At 51.1% G+C, this 16,947-nt stretch overlaps 1 protein-coding gene across 2 annotated transcripts in view; it reads right to left on the bottom strand.

Annotated features, from left to right (window-relative positions):
* Positions 1 to 2,006: 2,006 nt before the first annotated feature.
* The window catches only part of ETS1 (ETS proto-oncogene 1, transcription factor), a 77,137-nt gene continuing 62,196 nt past the window's right edge, over positions 2,007 to 16,947 (bottom strand). For both annotated transcript variants that reach the window (XM_068418287.1, XM_068418288.1), the window contains 2 exons: positions 7,213 to 7,331; positions 2,007 to 6,642 (listed from right to left, as the gene is read on the bottom strand). In XM_068418287.1, the coding sequence (XP_068274388.1) occupies positions 6,427 to 6,642; positions 7,213 to 7,331 (335 nt within the window). In that variant the 3' untranslated portion in view covers positions 2,007 to 6,426. The remainder of the gene's footprint in view (positions 6,643 to 7,212; positions 7,332 to 16,947) is intronic.

Below are 16,947 nucleotides of genomic sequence, written 5' to 3' on the forward strand. Positions count from 1 at the left end.
CCTTGGACACGTATATGCTAGAGCCTGGAAAAACCCTGCTTGCTGCTCTGGTTTTGTTTAAATCACGTGCTCGAGCAGGCACACAGCAGCACCTGGGGTCAACAAGCCGTGCAAAATCCTCCTCAAGGTGCAATTCCCGGCACAGGCAGGTTTTTCCTGCTCATCCCTCCCAGCAAACCCCGTCCTCTTACGCTAAACTTCGATGCTCTTATGAACATCTTCCTTGCAGGATGTATTGCTGCAACAGCCAGGGGTTGATTTTGGGGGTGCAGAGCTGTGTCCGTGATGCTTTTCCCATGTGAGGAGCTCCAGGTCTCTCCCCAAACTCTGCTTCCCCACCCCAAATCTCCGAAGCGGGTTATTGCACCCGGTGCTGAGATCCTCAGCGTGGAGGGGACAGGGCAGGGGCATCAAGGGGTCTTGCCCAGCCTCTGTGCCAGCCCCTGGTGTTATTAAGCTCATGGGTTAGCTGAGCTTTCGAAACACAGAGGTGTCCCACACACATCCCGGGACCACGCCATGGCTGCCCTGAGGACCATCATGGTTCTTCACCCCTCGTCCTTCAGTCCTTGCCCAGGACTTCTTGCTTCCTGCCTGGCTGCAAGCTGAGTTACCATAAACAGAGTTATTATAAATATTCCTTATCCTGGATTCATCTGTTGCATCCTCTTTACGCCGATGACTTGTCCGCCCTTCTTGGTATTCAACGAATCCGACCGGAGAGTTTCTGAACACTTTGTCTAATCCACTTCATGCTGATTCAAGCAAACAAGCGTCAGTGACGTTGTCCTCTGGGAATTTCCCATCACGCAAACTCACCAGCCCTATGAATAAGCGTCGGCTCCTGGATTGTGAACCTCTCCAAGATGCTGGCCTCATTAATCAGCACTTCCAGACCTCCAGGCTAATGGGGCTCCAATCAAACCCCCGTCCCATTAAGCACAACACAGATTCCCTCCTGGCTTGACGAGGACAAGGGAATACCCCAGCCAGCAAAAAACTCCCCGGGGAAAACACAATGTATAAAAATGTATGTATTTTTCAAAGATCTGAAGCACAATGGTCTGATTTGATGTATTAGGAGCCAAGAGGGAGATTTCTCCTCTTGATGGACCACAGCCCGAGGTCTCAAGTAGGAAAGTAGATGCCCAGCAGCAGCCTGGAGAAGAGGAGGCTCAGAGGTGACCTTATTGCAGTCTACAACTACCTGAAGGGAGGTTGTAGTGAAGTGGGAGTCGGCCTCTTCTCCCAGGCAACTAGTGATAGGACAAGAGGACACAGCCTCAAGCTTCGCCAGGGGAGGTTCAGGTTGGACATCAGGAAGCACTTCTTCTCAGCAAGGGTCATTAGCCATTGGAAGGGGCTGCCCAGGGAGGTGGTGGAGTCACCATCTCTGGAGGGGTTTAAGAAAAGACTGGACATGGCACTTGGTGCCATGGTCTAGTTGCCATGCTGGTGTCAGGGCAACGGTTGGACTCGATGATCCCAGAGGTCTCTTCCAACCTCATTGATTCTGTGTGTGATCTTCACGCTGCAGCGAGGGCGAGTTGGTGGCCACGGGGCTCTGTGAGTTGGCTACACCTATTTCACAAGAGCCTGCTGAAGAAAATACACCTATAGAAGTCATTTGGGGTGGTAAACCACAGATACTCCAAGCTCCTAGCAATGGATTCAGGATGAAAGATCATTTTAAAACCCTGGAATTACCCCTGGGACAGCAATGTGGAGTGGTGATGGTGTGCAAGGAACTGGAGAGGACAACCTAAATGTCCTGCTCCCAAAGCGAGAGGGAGCCAGTGGGGTGCAGCACCTCCCTCCTTCAGCCCCCCGAGACCAGAGGCTGCGATACCAGCCAGACCCTTATTTCCTATAACCACACAATTTTGTTTAATAAGCCCCAAAAGCATCAAAATTGTTGTGATTTTTAACATTTTTGCCTTGTTTTTCCACTTTGCTCCCCGAATTTAAAGAGCAAAAGTAAGCAATAAGCACACCGACACTGCAGGTTATGAATTATTCTTCTTTTAATTTCACATGGTTTAAAATACGATATGAAATAAGGCTACAGTATATAAAAAACTCTCCAGCAAAATGATGTGCCAGCATCAGCAATTAAAACAAAACCAATCCCCTCCTTCTTTAAGAATTCAATGTAGGAGGGACTTTTTTTTTTTTGTATCCTTTAAAAAAACAAAACGAAACGGAACGAAACACAACACACGGACACACACACACATCGCTACATCTCTAAGCTACCTCAGCTCCGTTTTTTTTTTTAAAAAGCACCTGCTTTTTCCTTTTTTTTTTTTTTAATCTCGCTTTTAAAATTTTTTTCCACTTTTAAAAAATATAAATTATATGAAAATACAAGTTGGAAAATAGTCGAACAGCACAATATAACAATCTCTTTTTTTACTTCTTCTATGTTTATCAGCTTAAAAAAAAAAATCCCATGTGTAAAAACAAAACAAAACCAAAAAAACAAAAAGACTTTTTTTTTTTTTTTAACTGAGGCAGTTAATTCCTGGAGATATTCCATTATAACATATATGTATACATAGATTTCTCATTTCTTTAAACCTCTTTGGAATGTAGACAACAGCTCACGCATGTTATATAGACCCTACCAGAGAGCAGAGCACGCCAAGGCATCCACGTGTTGCGACGTTAAGGAAGAACAAGCCCTAAAGCCTCACAGAAAACCCCTCCAGAAGAGCAAGAGTCAGAAGGTGGAGACGTTTCTGAATTTATTGGTGCTTACTGGGACCGTTTTTTTGGAGGAGGTGTTGGTTTGGAAAGACTGAGAAGGTTAAATCTTAAAATATCTTCTATTTTTTTCCCCTCTTTGGCTGTTTCTCCAGCTGAACGACGATGTCTGGAGCGGGATGGTGGTAGTGTGGAAATAAAATGGATCTACACTTGTGCACACATGAGTGTCCACAGGTTATGGTCATCCTACACACAGAGATGGAGAGGGACAGGCAGCAGAAAAAGTGCTTGCGTTTTTTCATCAGGTTTTGGGTTGTTTTTTTTTTTTCCTTTTACTGAGGTCCCAACTATCAACTGCCGAGGCCCTGGCGAGCTGTTTGCAAGAGCTACGCTCCCAAGGTAGCGCTCAGGCTTTGCTGGGGAGGGGACTAAGGGGACATGCCCTTGCATGGAGAACAGCAGATCACAAGGAGAACACAGAAAATACCCCAAAAAAATCACCGGACACACTTGAGACATTCCAAAACAAGACAAAAATGACCCAATTTCCAAAAGCCATGTGCATCTGTCAAGGGTGAAGCTCATCCCCATGCAAGAAACTAGCTCAGGAGCGAGCCCCATCCCCAGCAGATCTCCATCATCCCAAGTCAAAACCATCCTTCTGGTCCAGCACGTGTGTGGGGGGTTAATGAAATTTTCAGGGCCTCAAAAAATAGGAGGTCAGAGGGTTTGGGTTCCAGCACAACCCTCGCCGTAAGTCAAGATGCAACTAAAAAGCTGAAAGAAAAAAAGGAACAAAAACAAATCTGCAAATTTCCAGTGTATAAACAGCACACAGCCCTCTCCGGGATGGTCTCTAGAATGGGAATAAAATGTAAAGGAAAATAGAAAATTATGAACCTGACGTCCCTAGGACTGTACTTGCCCTTTTCCTGCTGCACTTGCACACAGGCTGCGAGCTGGGATGACAAAGAGCCGCGAGAAATGATGGAGAAGCTCCAGCCAGGGGTTACTTCCAAAAAATAGAGCTGCTTTCCACGACTCGCCCTTTCTAACCTTTAAACCATCCTCCCAAAATCCCTGGGAACACGCAGGTTCGGCTTGGAAACCTGGTCAAAACAAGCACAGCGGAGCGGGACGAGGGATTTAGCCTGGCAGAAGGATGGGGTTGGTACCCGAACCTGCGGCTCCTTCCATCAGAGGGAAATTTTATCCCTGTTTTCTGCTTGAAAAAGGCACTTCAGCTGCAGCGGAGCATCTGAGCAAAGCAGAAGGCATGTCCCGGGGCACGGCGTGGTGCCGAGGGCAGGAGATGAGGCGCCTGGCCTCCTGGCAGCACCCTTCCTATGGGTGTCGGGGGGATTTTTCACAGCACTGCTAGAACTGGCCCGTACGGGGTAAGCTAAGGGCACTTTGCAGCTGCATGCAAGCCAGCAATCCTGAATGTCTTAAAAAACCACCCACCTGCTGAAAATCCTACCCAGGCGATGTGCCCTGTTGGGATGCCCTTTAACTGCTCCTCCCCAGCACATTTCTGTGCCATCATGTCCTGCTCGACTCCCTTTTCAGCCCGCTCGGCGGCTGCAGCGAGCCGTGGCTCTGCAGCAGAGCTCTGCCCGGTGCCTCACTGGTGGGGGATCTCATCCATGATATCGATGTTTTCCTCTCCTCTCACCAGCTCAGCTGAGCTGCTTTCTCCCATCCACCCTGTCCACCCGAGGAGATAAGCTCAAGTTTAACCTCCCAGCAGGCAGTGTCCCTTTCCTCCTTTGGTGCATGCTCCTTTCACCTTCATCCATCCTCTTTTCCTTCCTTTCCATCCATCCCACCCTCTTCTTCCCCTACACTCAGTGGGATGATGCGCAGCCCCAGCCCCTTGAGCTAACACCATAACTAATAACCTCCCTTACCTAAACCACCCTCTGCTTCCATCCCCCTTGGCTGGAGCTCCCTCTTGACCCACTCATTTCCCTTCCACCACCACCTTTTTTTTTTAAGCACGCAGCAGTTTTGGGGCTGACTTGCCCCAAAATGACCAACCAGGCATACAGAGGTGCTGGGTCCTCCCCAGCTTTGGAGGAAGCAGAGGAGAGCCCAGCACCTCTGAGCATCACCTTGCCCCGGGGTCGAGCTCCCTCTAACTCACCCCGAAGGTGCCCTCAGCCTGCTCAGAGCACCCCGGGAAGTGCTCAGCACAGCAGGATTTACCCCGCTGAACACAAACCACCCCACAAAAGGTTTGGAGGACAGATGGAGCAGCTTCCTCCAGGACTGATCCTGCAACCGTCGTGGGCAAACACGAGACCTCTCGTTTACTGGTGACACCGGTCGTATGCTTCATGTTAATCACACCCTGCCAGGGTTTGCAGGATGAGGCTTACAAAGAGCAGTAAAGAACCCATTTGCAAGGACAATTTCCTTTCTGCGTGTGCCCAGGCTGGTTTAGACACAGAGCAATAAAGATAGAGCTGGTCAAAACAGGAAGGAAAAAACATTTCCCTTTGGTTTTTCAACTTTTCCTGCTTTTTTTTCCCCCCAATCAACTTATATATTTTCCATTTACCACATTCAAAATACTGGGATTTCTCCTCTTTCCCTTACAAAAAAAAAAACCCACAAAATTTCTGAAAGCACCAAAGTTTTCCTTGAGTAAAAAAAGTGATTTGGAAAAGGCAAAAAAAGACATTTTCCCCACAAATCCTCATAGGTTTTGTGCACAAAAAGCAGAAATTTCAACCAGCTTTATCAGCAAACGGCGGAGCAGAGCGTGTGGGACTGGAAGCGAGAGCCAGCATCACGAGGAGCCAGTCTGGAGTTAATTTTCCTTCACCTACGACTTGAAGATGCTACACTTCTCCAGTGGGGTCTACATAAACTCATTTGTTTTTTTCTTTTTCCTCACTGTAATAAAACTCTCTGCTGGCATAACAGAAACAAAACACACACAATATTGCAATACTGAGACCATCTTAGAGCTTAAGACTATTTTAAAAAAACAAATAAAAAAAAATACTGGCACAAAATTTAATAAAATAAAACTTTAACAATTTTTTTTAAAAAAAAAAAAGGTCTTGATCCCTCCTCGCAAAAATTCTGTCTTTTGTAGAACAGAAGACAACCGACAGAAAGGCGATGGAACAAGAACAACAAACCGCTCTTGGGTTTTTCCTATATTGCCCCTCCCCGAAGCAGGAATATTCTTCACCTACTTTGGTTTTCCATTCCCTGGCCCCCCAAAAATAGTTTCAAATCCTCAAATCCTCGGGACTACTGGCATTTCCTGAACTGTCAGTTTGTTGTGTGAATGACACAAAAACCGAAGGGATGCATTTGATAATATTTTTTCTAAACAGCAAGGGGTGGGGAGGATTTTTTTTTTTGGTATTTTTTTTTTTTTAAGTGAGCTACATTGTTCTGGCTTTCTTGAAACTCAGAATTTCACCCCCAAAAAAAAAGCCTGTCTTGGAGCTTTCAGGAAAAAAAAAAAAGCTCATCCTTCTCCGAACCATACCAGGTTTTGGCCAAAAGTTTGCCTCTTCCACCACCCTCTTTCCCAACATCCTCAAAGCATCAAATCTGAGTTGCTCTTTAAAAAAACCAAAAAACAAACCACGAACAACAAAAATAACAGCAAAAATAAAAAAGAACCAACAGAAAAAAGTCCCATCGACTTCTCCAAAACGACACGAGGTGATTCTCCACCCTTTTTGGCCACCTTCACTCATCGGCATCCGGCTTGACGTCCAGCATGGCGTGGAGCTCCTCGGGTGTGTAGCCCAAGAGGCTCTGCAGGTCGCAGACGAAACGGTAGACGTAGCGTTTCCCGGCCGTCTTGTGGATGATGTTCTTGTCGTAGTAGTAACGCAACCCGCGGCTCAACTTCTCGTAGTTCATCTTGGGTTTGTTTTTCCTCTTGCCCCATCGCCTGGCCACCTGGGAGAGGGGTGAGGAGAGTCAAGAGGGGATGAATGTTGTAGGGAAGGGAAGGAAAAATCATTCTGGCTCGGTTGGGCAACCATTGGCAAGCAGTGGTGCTGGACACAGGGAGATGAGGAGAGGACTTTCCTCATCTTTAAGATGGACATGGATGGGTCACAAGCATTAGTTTGGGAAAACCAAGCTCCATGCAATGGCAGAACGTTGCAGAGGATCCTATGAGGATATATAAGTCAGGGAAGGGAATGAATGTCCCATCTGTTCCCCAAAATCAGCAGGAAGCCCCCCCCTCACCTGTCCACATCCTATTTGAAAAGCTTTGGCATTGTGTCTCTCTCTGCGGTGTTTCAGCTACTTCCCACCACCTTTGGGCACAAATTACTCCTCCCTAGGTATTACCGCAGGCCAATTTACAACTGGTTTTCAGCTGGGCTCTAATTCATTGTTTCCCCCTATAAATACCCAAGACCTGAACAATGTGGCTGCCTAAATCTCAGACCTGAAGCAAGAAGGGGAGGGTTGTCCACACCGCTATTGGGTTGTGCACTTAATTTCAGGGCACTCTACCTCGTCTGGGTCAGAAAGCTTGAATTCCCAGCCATCACCCGTCCAGCTGATGAAGGACTGACAGGACTTGTCAGTGAGCAGTTCCAGCAGGAATTGCCACAGTTGGATGGGTCCACTGCCTAGAAGGACAAAGGAAACATGAGACATTAATGCCAGGAGAAGCACGGCCCCTTCTGTAGGGAGGGAAATTCATACGCTCACTTCTACCGTCAAAAAAAAAGGGCAAGATCTGGGCTGAGATGACAGCTTGAGAGTTAAATCTTGCAGGTAAAAGAGCTTCCTATTTGTAATAAGAGCTGAATATTCATGCACTGGAATGCTTCACTTCGAGTTACATAAATAGGATTATTTTTCTGGCATCCAAACAGCGAGGAGTCATTGTCTTGGCACGAGAGCACCAGCGTTTCCTCCGTGCCAAAAAGCACCTGGCCAGCGCATGAACTCCAGCAGACTCTCTCTTCCCGACCTTGACTCTTTGCTCCGTCGTTGTTTACCGAGATAAGGGGGGACCCAGGTATGAAAATCATTTGGCCTCTTTCCAGGGCGTGTTGCTGCAGGCATGGGCTACGCCGGCTCGCAGAGCTCAGCGGGCTGCTGGAGCACGGGGAAGGCAGGGGCTGCCTGGCTCAGCAGGCAGATCTCACCAGCTCAGGGCTGGTGGATCTCCCCATCGTGGTCTTGGCACGGTCTTAGCAAACCTCCCTGCGGTGCTGGGTGCCCTAATTCAGCCCGAGAGGCACGAGGCAGCACAGAGCATCCCGCGCCACGTACATTCAGCCTCTCCTTACACCACCAGTCTCTGCCTTTCCCCTGGGTGCTAATTTTGGCCAACAGCAACATCCAACCTGCAATACCTGGTGCACCCCACTGAGAGCCTGCAGCTCCACAGCCTGGTTTTGGCTGGATTAATGTTGTACGTGGAGTGATTTCGAAATACTTCTCTCTTCTTTGGGCTCGTGTCCCAATCAAAGGTAGAAGAGAAGCCCTCAAGCCAAAATCTCTTCGACGAGCAACTTCCAAACGAGGCCGCACCCAAAATATTGCACTTAGCTCAGGGCAACATGTTTCGGGAGAGATTTTGCTGTGTTTTAAACACAACTTAGAATATACCACTAGTAATAAGAATGACAATAATAATCACAAGCAGAGCCAGAGGTTAGAGGAAATGATTTATCACAAAAAGAATTGCACAGGCTGGATGAGGACAGCAGGCTGGGGTAAACCCATCTGCTGACAGCAATGAGTCCAAGCTTCAAGCAGGGAAAAAAAGTTATTTACTCACAAAAAGGGATGGAGAACAGCCTGTTTCCACGAATGACAATGAAGGCTGTCAGAGCTGTGGCTGCGGGATAACCCGTGGAGGGAAGAGAGAGCTTGTTCCCCCTTTTCCACAAAGTTTAAAATGACTCAAAAGCAGACAAGCTGCTGGGGAGGAGGAAATGAGAGAGTTGGCTCCAGGACAGGGGAATCGCCGTGCCCCGTCCAACCCTCCCCAAATTGTTTCCCTCCAATTATCCCTAAGGAACCGCTCCAGGGTTTTACAGGCACCAGGTCCTCCGTCAAGCCTCAGGGGTTATCACACAGCCATGGGCAGGACAAAGCAGAGGGCTGACGGCATCTCTCTGCTTGTAAATGAGAAGAAGACACTGGGCAGGGAAAGGCTCCAGCCCCATCGTCCTAAGCAGGAGCTTGCCAAGACGTTGACTCCATGACCGCGCTCCCCGGTAGGGATGGAGTTGGGTTATCTGTGCCAAAACGAGGGAGGAAATTCAGATGACGCCTTCGCCTCTCATCCTCAAGGGAAGAGCCAAAACCCTGGCCTGAAATGCCACCGCGTCTCAAAGCTTAGACCTATTTATAGCAGTGAGCTTTAAATACAGAGAAAACGTTGGGCAAAAAGGTTATTTCAGCCACCTGAGGTCCTCCACGGGGAACTGCAGGTGAATTCACATGGGGACAGTTTCTCCTGGCCCATCCAACTTTACACCATATGGAGAGCAGCCCTTAGGTTAACAAACAGCCCTAGGAGACAAGACTGAAGCAAGACCAGGTTCATCACCTTGCACTGATTTCTCTCCTGCCCAACCAAAGAACAAGGATATTTTTTTATTCCTTCCCCAAAATAACACGGACGGAAACCCACCACCTGGGCGCCAGGTTCTTGGGTTAGCGACTGCCCTCAAAACACCCCTGGGCCACCCTGGCTCTGCAGGAGCCTTTCAAGGGTCAAGCGTCACCAACCCCGAGCCAAGCGGCCGGTGAGGTTTATGGTTGGTGCCAGCTGGCGTGGAGAGGTGTCAGGGAACCCAGCAACTTCTCGCCTTCTCTCCTGCAAGCGAGGTAGGGCTCCTGCCACCTGGTGCTGCTCTGCCGGGTATTTTGGGATTTTGAAGGAAGTGGTGTCATCCTTGGAACAGGGATTCCCAAGGTCTATTCCGAGCCGCCTGCGGGACGCGTGTAAAGCCCCAAATCCTTCTGTGTTGGACAAGCAATTATGTCAAGAATGTGTTTACTGCAGGGCTCGCAGGCATGTCTCAGCTCCTATAAACACACGCCCTGCCAGAGGGGAAGGCAGCGGAGGCCTCGCAGACGTGCCGCTGCCGCACGACTCCGAAACGTCAGCGAGGCGGGCGATGCACGAGGTGGCAGGAACCAAACCCCAGCACATGCCCGAGCCTGCGTGACCAAACCAGCTCTGGGGAGACGGCAGGAAGGCGAAATGATTAGGGAAGGGGTGCTGGAGGTCCATGCATCATCTGGTGGGCCAGTAGGGCTGTAATTAGTGCTGGGAGGGCTATCTTAGAAACAAACTTCTTTTGCCAGCAAGGAGCAGCAAGGAGCAGCAGGTCTGGAGGGTCTGACCTCCGAGGAACAGCTGAGGGAGCTGGGGTTGTTTAGCCTGGAGAAGAGGAGGCTCAGAGGTGACCTTATTGCAGTCTACAACTACCTGAAGGGAGGTTGTAGTGAAGTGGGAGTCGGCCTCTTCTCCCGGGCAACTAGTGATAGGACAAGAGGACACAGCCTCAAGCTTCGCCAGGGGAGGTTCAAGTTGGACATTAGGAAGAATTTCTTTTCAGAAAGGGTTATTAGACATTGGAAGGGGCTGCCCAGGGAGGTGGTGGAGTCACTATCTCTGGAGGGGTTTAAGAAAAGACTGGACATGGCACTTAGTGCCCTGGTCTAGTTGACATGGTGGTGTCAGGGCAACGGTTGGACTCGATGAGCCCAGAGGGCTCTTCCAACCTGGTTGATTCTGTGATTCTGTGATTCTGAGCAGGGAGCTATTTTTCCTAAAGCCTAAAAGGATTTCAAGGTGACCCTTGGTTCATGCAGAGATGCCACCCCGCCCCGACATCACGTCCCCAAAGCTATCAGGGCAAGCATGACGCTGCCGGGTTTGTCTCCACACCCCAAACCTCCGCCCCTGCAGGAGCTGGGAGCGGTGCCCATTTTCCACCCCTTTGGCTTCAACCCTTCCGCTCGTCCCAGCCAGGGCTGGAAATCCCCACTGCGATGCCTGGTCCAGATCACTTCATGGTCCAAGCACCGACTGCCCCAAGGCCAGCATAGCTCGCCGGGTGTACCCCACCACACGACCTGGTGCCTTGGTTATCTCCAAAACCAACCACCACTGGAGTGTTCTTGCAGCCTTTTATTTGGATGCAGCTCCAAGCGTGGGGTGGAGGGACACAGGTGACCTTTTATGGTCCTGCCACACACATCCAAGGGCTTCCCAGACCAAGCCTGGCCCTGGCTGGGGAACAGGGGCAGCCCCCGCTCCCCAAAAGACAAGGCGAGGACTCAGAGGGTGGTGGGATGTCCTCTCGCCCCGCCACAACCTCCGGCATCCGCGGAGGCTGCTAAGAATAGTGCCAGCCGGAGGGGCTCACCCGCCCGCTGGGACCACAATGGGGGCCCTGTCTGGCCTTGGTGGCACTGAACGGGGTCCTTCAGTGGTGAGTGTCACACCGCAGGAATTCTCCTGCGTCAGGGGGAAAATATGCCTCTTAAGCCGGATGATAACCAGCTGCTACAGCGGGAACCACTGGCTGAGCGGTGTCTCCTCGGCACCGGTCCTCCACCAGAGCACTGGGTTTGGTGCCATCCCCATGCCATCCTCCCTTGGTCAGGACTGGAGGCCCCCTACCACCTTCCTACCCAGTGGCTCTGGAGGGGTTTGAGACCAAAAGATGCACGACAGCCACTTTCACTGGTGCGGTGATGGTGGTACCACCCGGCTGGTGCAGACAGGGAAGGCACGGCCCAAAACACGTCACCCCACTCTCTCTCGAGACGGTTTCACACCCCCACCCCTCTCAACGGCCTCTGCTTTGTTTTCCTTCTTTGAAATAAGAAGAAAAGAAGAAAAAAAAAAACCCTACTGAAAAAAAAAGCAGCGCACCTATGCTTCTCGCTCTGTGGTTTGTGGTTCCAACCCAACAAAACAACTGGGCACAGCAACGTCTCCAAAACAGCCTTTGCCTCGCTCATGTGGCTGCTCTCCCCAAGCCCCCTTCGATGACACTGCGGCACTGAAGGCCCCCAATCTCCCCCACCACGTTGGGGGATGGCAGAGCTCATCCCCATCGCTCCCTTGTCAGACCAAGCTCAACCACCTCCTTCCCAGCTCCGGCGCAGGTAGTCACGGCACCACGAAGTGCCGGCTTTGTGTGGGTGGGAGGGCAGCGGTGGAGCTCGGGTGGAAGCATCTCCAAAGAGCAGGTGTGAAGAAAGCAGGGAAGGACCCAGAAAGCACCTTCCTTGGGGAGCTACGTGCTTTTGGCCATGCTTATAGGCAGGAGAGCGGCCAGTCAGGCCACTCTAGGCCAGTTCGGCTTTCCTGATGCATCTCCTCTGTTTCAAACATGATGGGAGGACTGGTCTCACTCCCAAAGCACCTGGGGTTTTGTGAGCTTCACACCTCCCCCTGAAGGTGGTCCTGCAGGCCAAGAGCTGCCGTGCAACGCTCCAGCTCGTTGCTCGAAGGAGGGACTAAGCCACAGTTGCTGCTTTGCCATCACCTCCAGGCTGTTGAGAAGCCGGTGCCAGCGGCTGCAGCAGCTCTGGTGAGAGCTGAGCTGCCGTCACGGTTGGGCACTGTTGCGTGGGGGCTCATTTCACTGTTATTTGCACATGTCTGGCAGGTGGAGCAGGAGCCACTGAACCAGCCCCAAGCCCCACCCTTGAGCTCCCCACCTTGCGGAGGCGGAAAGGGCTGCTGAGCCCACGCAGACTCTGCACCAGAAGCAAAAAAGAGGGCAGGAGCCGCTGGTTGGTCACACTGAAAGTCACCCTGCAAGGGCAGGTAAAGGGTATGAGGGTCAGGTTGGACACTAGGAAGAATTTCTTCTCAGCAAGGGTCATTAGACATTGGAAGGGGCTGCCCAGGGAGGTGGTGGAGTCACCATCTCTGGAGGGGGTTTAAGAAAAGACTGGACATGGCACTTAGTGCCACGGTCTAGTTGCCATGGTGGTGTCAGGGCAACGGTTGGACTCGATGATCCCAGAGGGCTCTTCCAACCTGGTTGATTCTGTGATTCTGTGACCCAGAACGAGCGAGCTGACAACATCCCCTGCATTGCACAGGGGCCAGAGGTGCTGCTGTGGTGCTTCTGATTGCTGCCTGCATCTCCACCTTCCCCCAACCCAAGATACAAGTGGCTATGGACACCCACACAGGTACCCTGCTCCAGAAGTGCAGGCAAGCAGGCAGGAAGGATGCTGATGTTTCTAGGAAAGCTACTGCACAGATTCTGGATGTCAAGGACAGCCAGATCACCGGATCGTGGTGGGAAACGGGTCAGGAAGGCAGCTGCTGGCGGATTTTTGGATGCCGATGACCACAGCACGTCTGGGGAGCTCGCTAGTGGAAGCTTCAGGCCAGCAGCGTAGGCAGCAAGAAGAAGAGGGGAAGCAGCACGCAAGCTCTCTTGAAAGAGACCCACTTTCTTTGGCACCGACTCGACTTTCTTGCAAAACAGCAGCTGCGTGCTTTCACTTCTGTGTCACAGATAAGCATCGCTCAGAAACGGAGGCTCGTCGAAGGCTTCAGGCTCTGCACCGCAGACGATTTGGACAGGGCAGATGGGTAGAGCAGGCAAATTTGGGCCCTATCGCCGTGGTGCTGCGAATGCTGATAGCGAGGATCAGGGCTGGATGTGGACAAAACAGTTTGGTAGACAGACGTGCTCCTGGGTGCTCGGGGGAGATAGCATCTGCGAGAGGTCGGCTCTTCCCTGCACTACTTTTTGTCTTTTTTAAGTGATAATGAAGATAGCCTCAATCTGTCACTAAGAGAGACACTCAGGTCATGTGGGATATTAGCTGGGAAGGGGGCATTAACCCTTGAGGTGCTGAGATTGTCTGTAAAGGCATCAGCAACTTCCTAACCAGGTCCCTAAGAAAGGACAGCATCACAGATGCCAAACCAGCCTTGCAGATGAGGGATCAAGGCTTGGTGTGCACTCACTTCACCTTTCTTGTCCCTCTTTCCTCCTTCCACCTCTCAAACACGAGGGGAATCGCTCTGCTCTGTCTGTTCAGCTCTGTGGAGCAGCAGCTCAGCACATCACAGCTCTGGTGGCGTGGCCATGCAGACAGCACCACGAGATGGAAAGCCCCGGCCTGCACAGCCGATGCTGAGGTCCTACGTGCGACAAAGCAAACAAACACCACATCTTGGCTAGAAACCCACGCAGGTGCTTCGGGGTGCTCAAACGATTCAGCCTTGAGTGGCTATCGCCAACCACAGGGGCAGAAGGAGAGTCTGAACCTCCGCTGGACCTGCATCACCAGGAGGGCAGCGGCACAAGTAGGTCAGAGGAGTGGAAAAATAAATGTAGGGCAGGAAGGCCCAAGATCAACGCGGTCAGACCCACACCACCTGCCCTCTGCACGCTTCTCTGCTACAGACCGTCCCCGTTTATCCACGCGATGTCAGGGCTCACGAAGGATGCAGGCGGCCGTGGTACCCGTCGGAGCCAGCGGCCTGCAGGATCCACCTACGGCACAGCCCCAGGCAGGGCTGCAGGTGGCACGGAGGCAAAGCCGAGCTCGATTTAGCCCAGCTGGGCTTAGGTACAGAGAGATTTCACAGAATCACAGAATCAATCAGGTTGGAAGAGCCCTCTGGGATCATCGAGTCCAACCATTGCCCTGACACCACCACGTCAACTAGACCATGGCACTAAGTGCCATGTCCAGTCTTTTCTTAAACCCCTCCAGAGATGGTGACTCCACCACCTCACTGGGCAGCCCCTTCCAATGGCTAATGACCCTTGCTGAGAAGAAATGCTTCCCAATGTCCAACCTGAACCTCCCCTGGCGAAGCTTGAGGCTGTGTCCTCTTGTCCTATCGCTAGCTGCCTGTGTGATTTGTGCCTGTGTGACAGCGTGCACCTAGCACGAGCCATCCACCCACACCAAATACACGCTGCTGCATGAACGAGGGGGGTTAAACCGAGCTCAGCTAAGCCAATGTGAGGTTTAGCACATCTGCCTGCAGAGAAGGCACATCCTGACACGCTGCTTGCCTGAATTTAATAGATGCGTCCTGTCTCTGTTTCCTAGGTCACGTAAAAACAAATAAAACCTGGCTTAACGTAAGACTCAAGCTGGCGAAGCTTTGAGAGAGCTGGCCCCAAAACCAGAGGTGTCCAGAGACGGCCCTCCCTGCAGCTATGGGAACCGAAGTTCACCAACTCCTGAGCAGTTAACATTTCTCCTTCAAAAAAAAAAGATAAGAAAATTGCATCAACCTCTATCTGAGCAACCATGGCAACTTGTTAAATTAGGTCAAGATGTGGGGGCAGATAAGGCAGCTTTGAAAAGCTGCTCGCGAGCTGGGTGAAGAACACATCAAACGCAAATGGAGCTTCCGCCAAAATGCACCTTCTCACCAAAGCATGCGTCTCCTCGGGCAGATACCATCAGAGATCTGCCGCGGCTGCGATAAAACACCGTGCCACCTCCCCTGGGCCACCAGCAGCAAAACAGGCCCTTGGTAACAAAACCTGAACAATATTGTCACGTTCTTAAAGTCAACCCAGAGAGCCCTGGAGATGAAGGATGTATCTCCCAGGCTTCACCCTTCCAGTCCTAAAAGGTGCACACCATAGCATGGCTGCTGGGTGCTCCACTGGCTGGTGACTGGTGTTGGACATGGGCTCAAGGCATCATCAGGGTGAGAAAGGGAAAGCAGGGGTCCTGCTGCCTTGGGACCCTGGGCTGGTAATCCCCTGCTTTGCTCGTTTGGAGGCTCCACCTCCTCACCAGAGCTGCAAACAGAGCCCAGACTTCAAGTTCCTCTGCTCTAGCTGCTAGACAGCACTTCCTCCCCCAAGTAAAGTAAAAGTAATGTAAAGCAAAGCAAAAAAAAAGGACCTAGGAGTTCTGCCTGAGAGTCCCTGTGCTCTTTGCTCAGCTGGCCCAAGAGAGAGGTCCAGCACTTCTCAGTGACCAGCCTGGATTTTTTTTTTTTGCAGAAATACACAAATAGGAAGCAATTTTTAGAGGGCACAGTTCTCCTATGGTTTGTAACGCAACATGTTCTCGCTGCGACCTGCTTTCACAGCAATGGCTTCGCTTTGCACCCACGCTGGGCTGCCTTTGCACAGAAAACTGAAGGTGCTGACAGGTCAGCAGGCTTTGAAAAGGGACAGAGGACATCTCTGGAGCCACATGCCTGCGAAGTTCATCTGTCCAAAGATCTTTCCCAATGGTTAATGCAGGCTGTGGCAGTTTGAGTACTGAATTATTGCTTAGCAGCGCTCCAGCTCAAGGATTTCCAAGTGACTGCTGATTCTGGAAACCTCTGATTTTCCTCTCACCATTTAAAGTTTCTCAAGTGAAGCAATGCAAATATCAGGCGCTCCCACTTATTGATCACACCGAAATGCCTGGGCCAAGGGATTATCTTCCCGGCTCAACACGGGGTTTGAAATGAGGCAAGGGAAAATGTTACGCGGCGCGAAGCGTTTGGAAGCGTGCTCTGGCACTGCATTAACCAAAGTCTCCCCTTCCTCGTGGCACGAGTCCAAGGACACTCTTTGGGGTGCTAATACTGCTTGGCAAAACACAGGGTGCAGCCACCGACCTCAGCTCCTCGCTCGTGGAGGGAGCTGGGAACGCTGCCTCTCTACGGGGGCGGCTCTTTTCCATGAGCTACAGCAAACACGGGGGGAAACATCCAGCTTGGAAAAGAAAGCTCCTAGTTTTGCCAGTGCCTCCGTGCCTCAGTTTCCCCAGCTGTTTAAAATGCAACCAACACAAAACACTCCCATGGTACACTGGGTACACAAAACACTCCCATGGGCCGTAGTGAAAGGTGTTATTAGGAGAAAACAGGAATAAAAATCACAAGTTGTGCTCACTGGTCTCTTTTCTTAGGAACACCAACTTTCAGGGCACGGCAGAGGATGGTGTCTGGGGGCACGGCCCCTCCTACTGCTCATGCCTCTCCCCGCCACATCCCCCAGCTGAAAACCATTCAGGGAGAGCAGAGCACACTTTTATTTTGCATACATTTGGTAGAACCAGGCTCATTCAGCAGGCAGGGCTGAGCTTTCTTTCTAACTAAAGCTATAGCAACAAACCACTTCCTTTTTTACACATAGCTCCTAAAATTATCTCTCCACCTCTCCTCCCCTCTGCATCTCTCCCCCCCTTACAAAAAACTAGATATCAGCCCTAAGATGAGCCCTGCGTGGGAGGAGATTTCAGGGACAGTCGCACCTC

This window comes from Nyctibius grandis, chromosome 25 (genome assembly GCF_013368605.1).
Source record: "Nyctibius grandis isolate bNycGra1 chromosome 25, bNycGra1.pri, whole genome shotgun sequence".
NCBI lineage: Eukaryota > Metazoa > Chordata > Aves > Nyctibiiformes > Nyctibiidae > Nyctibius > Nyctibius grandis.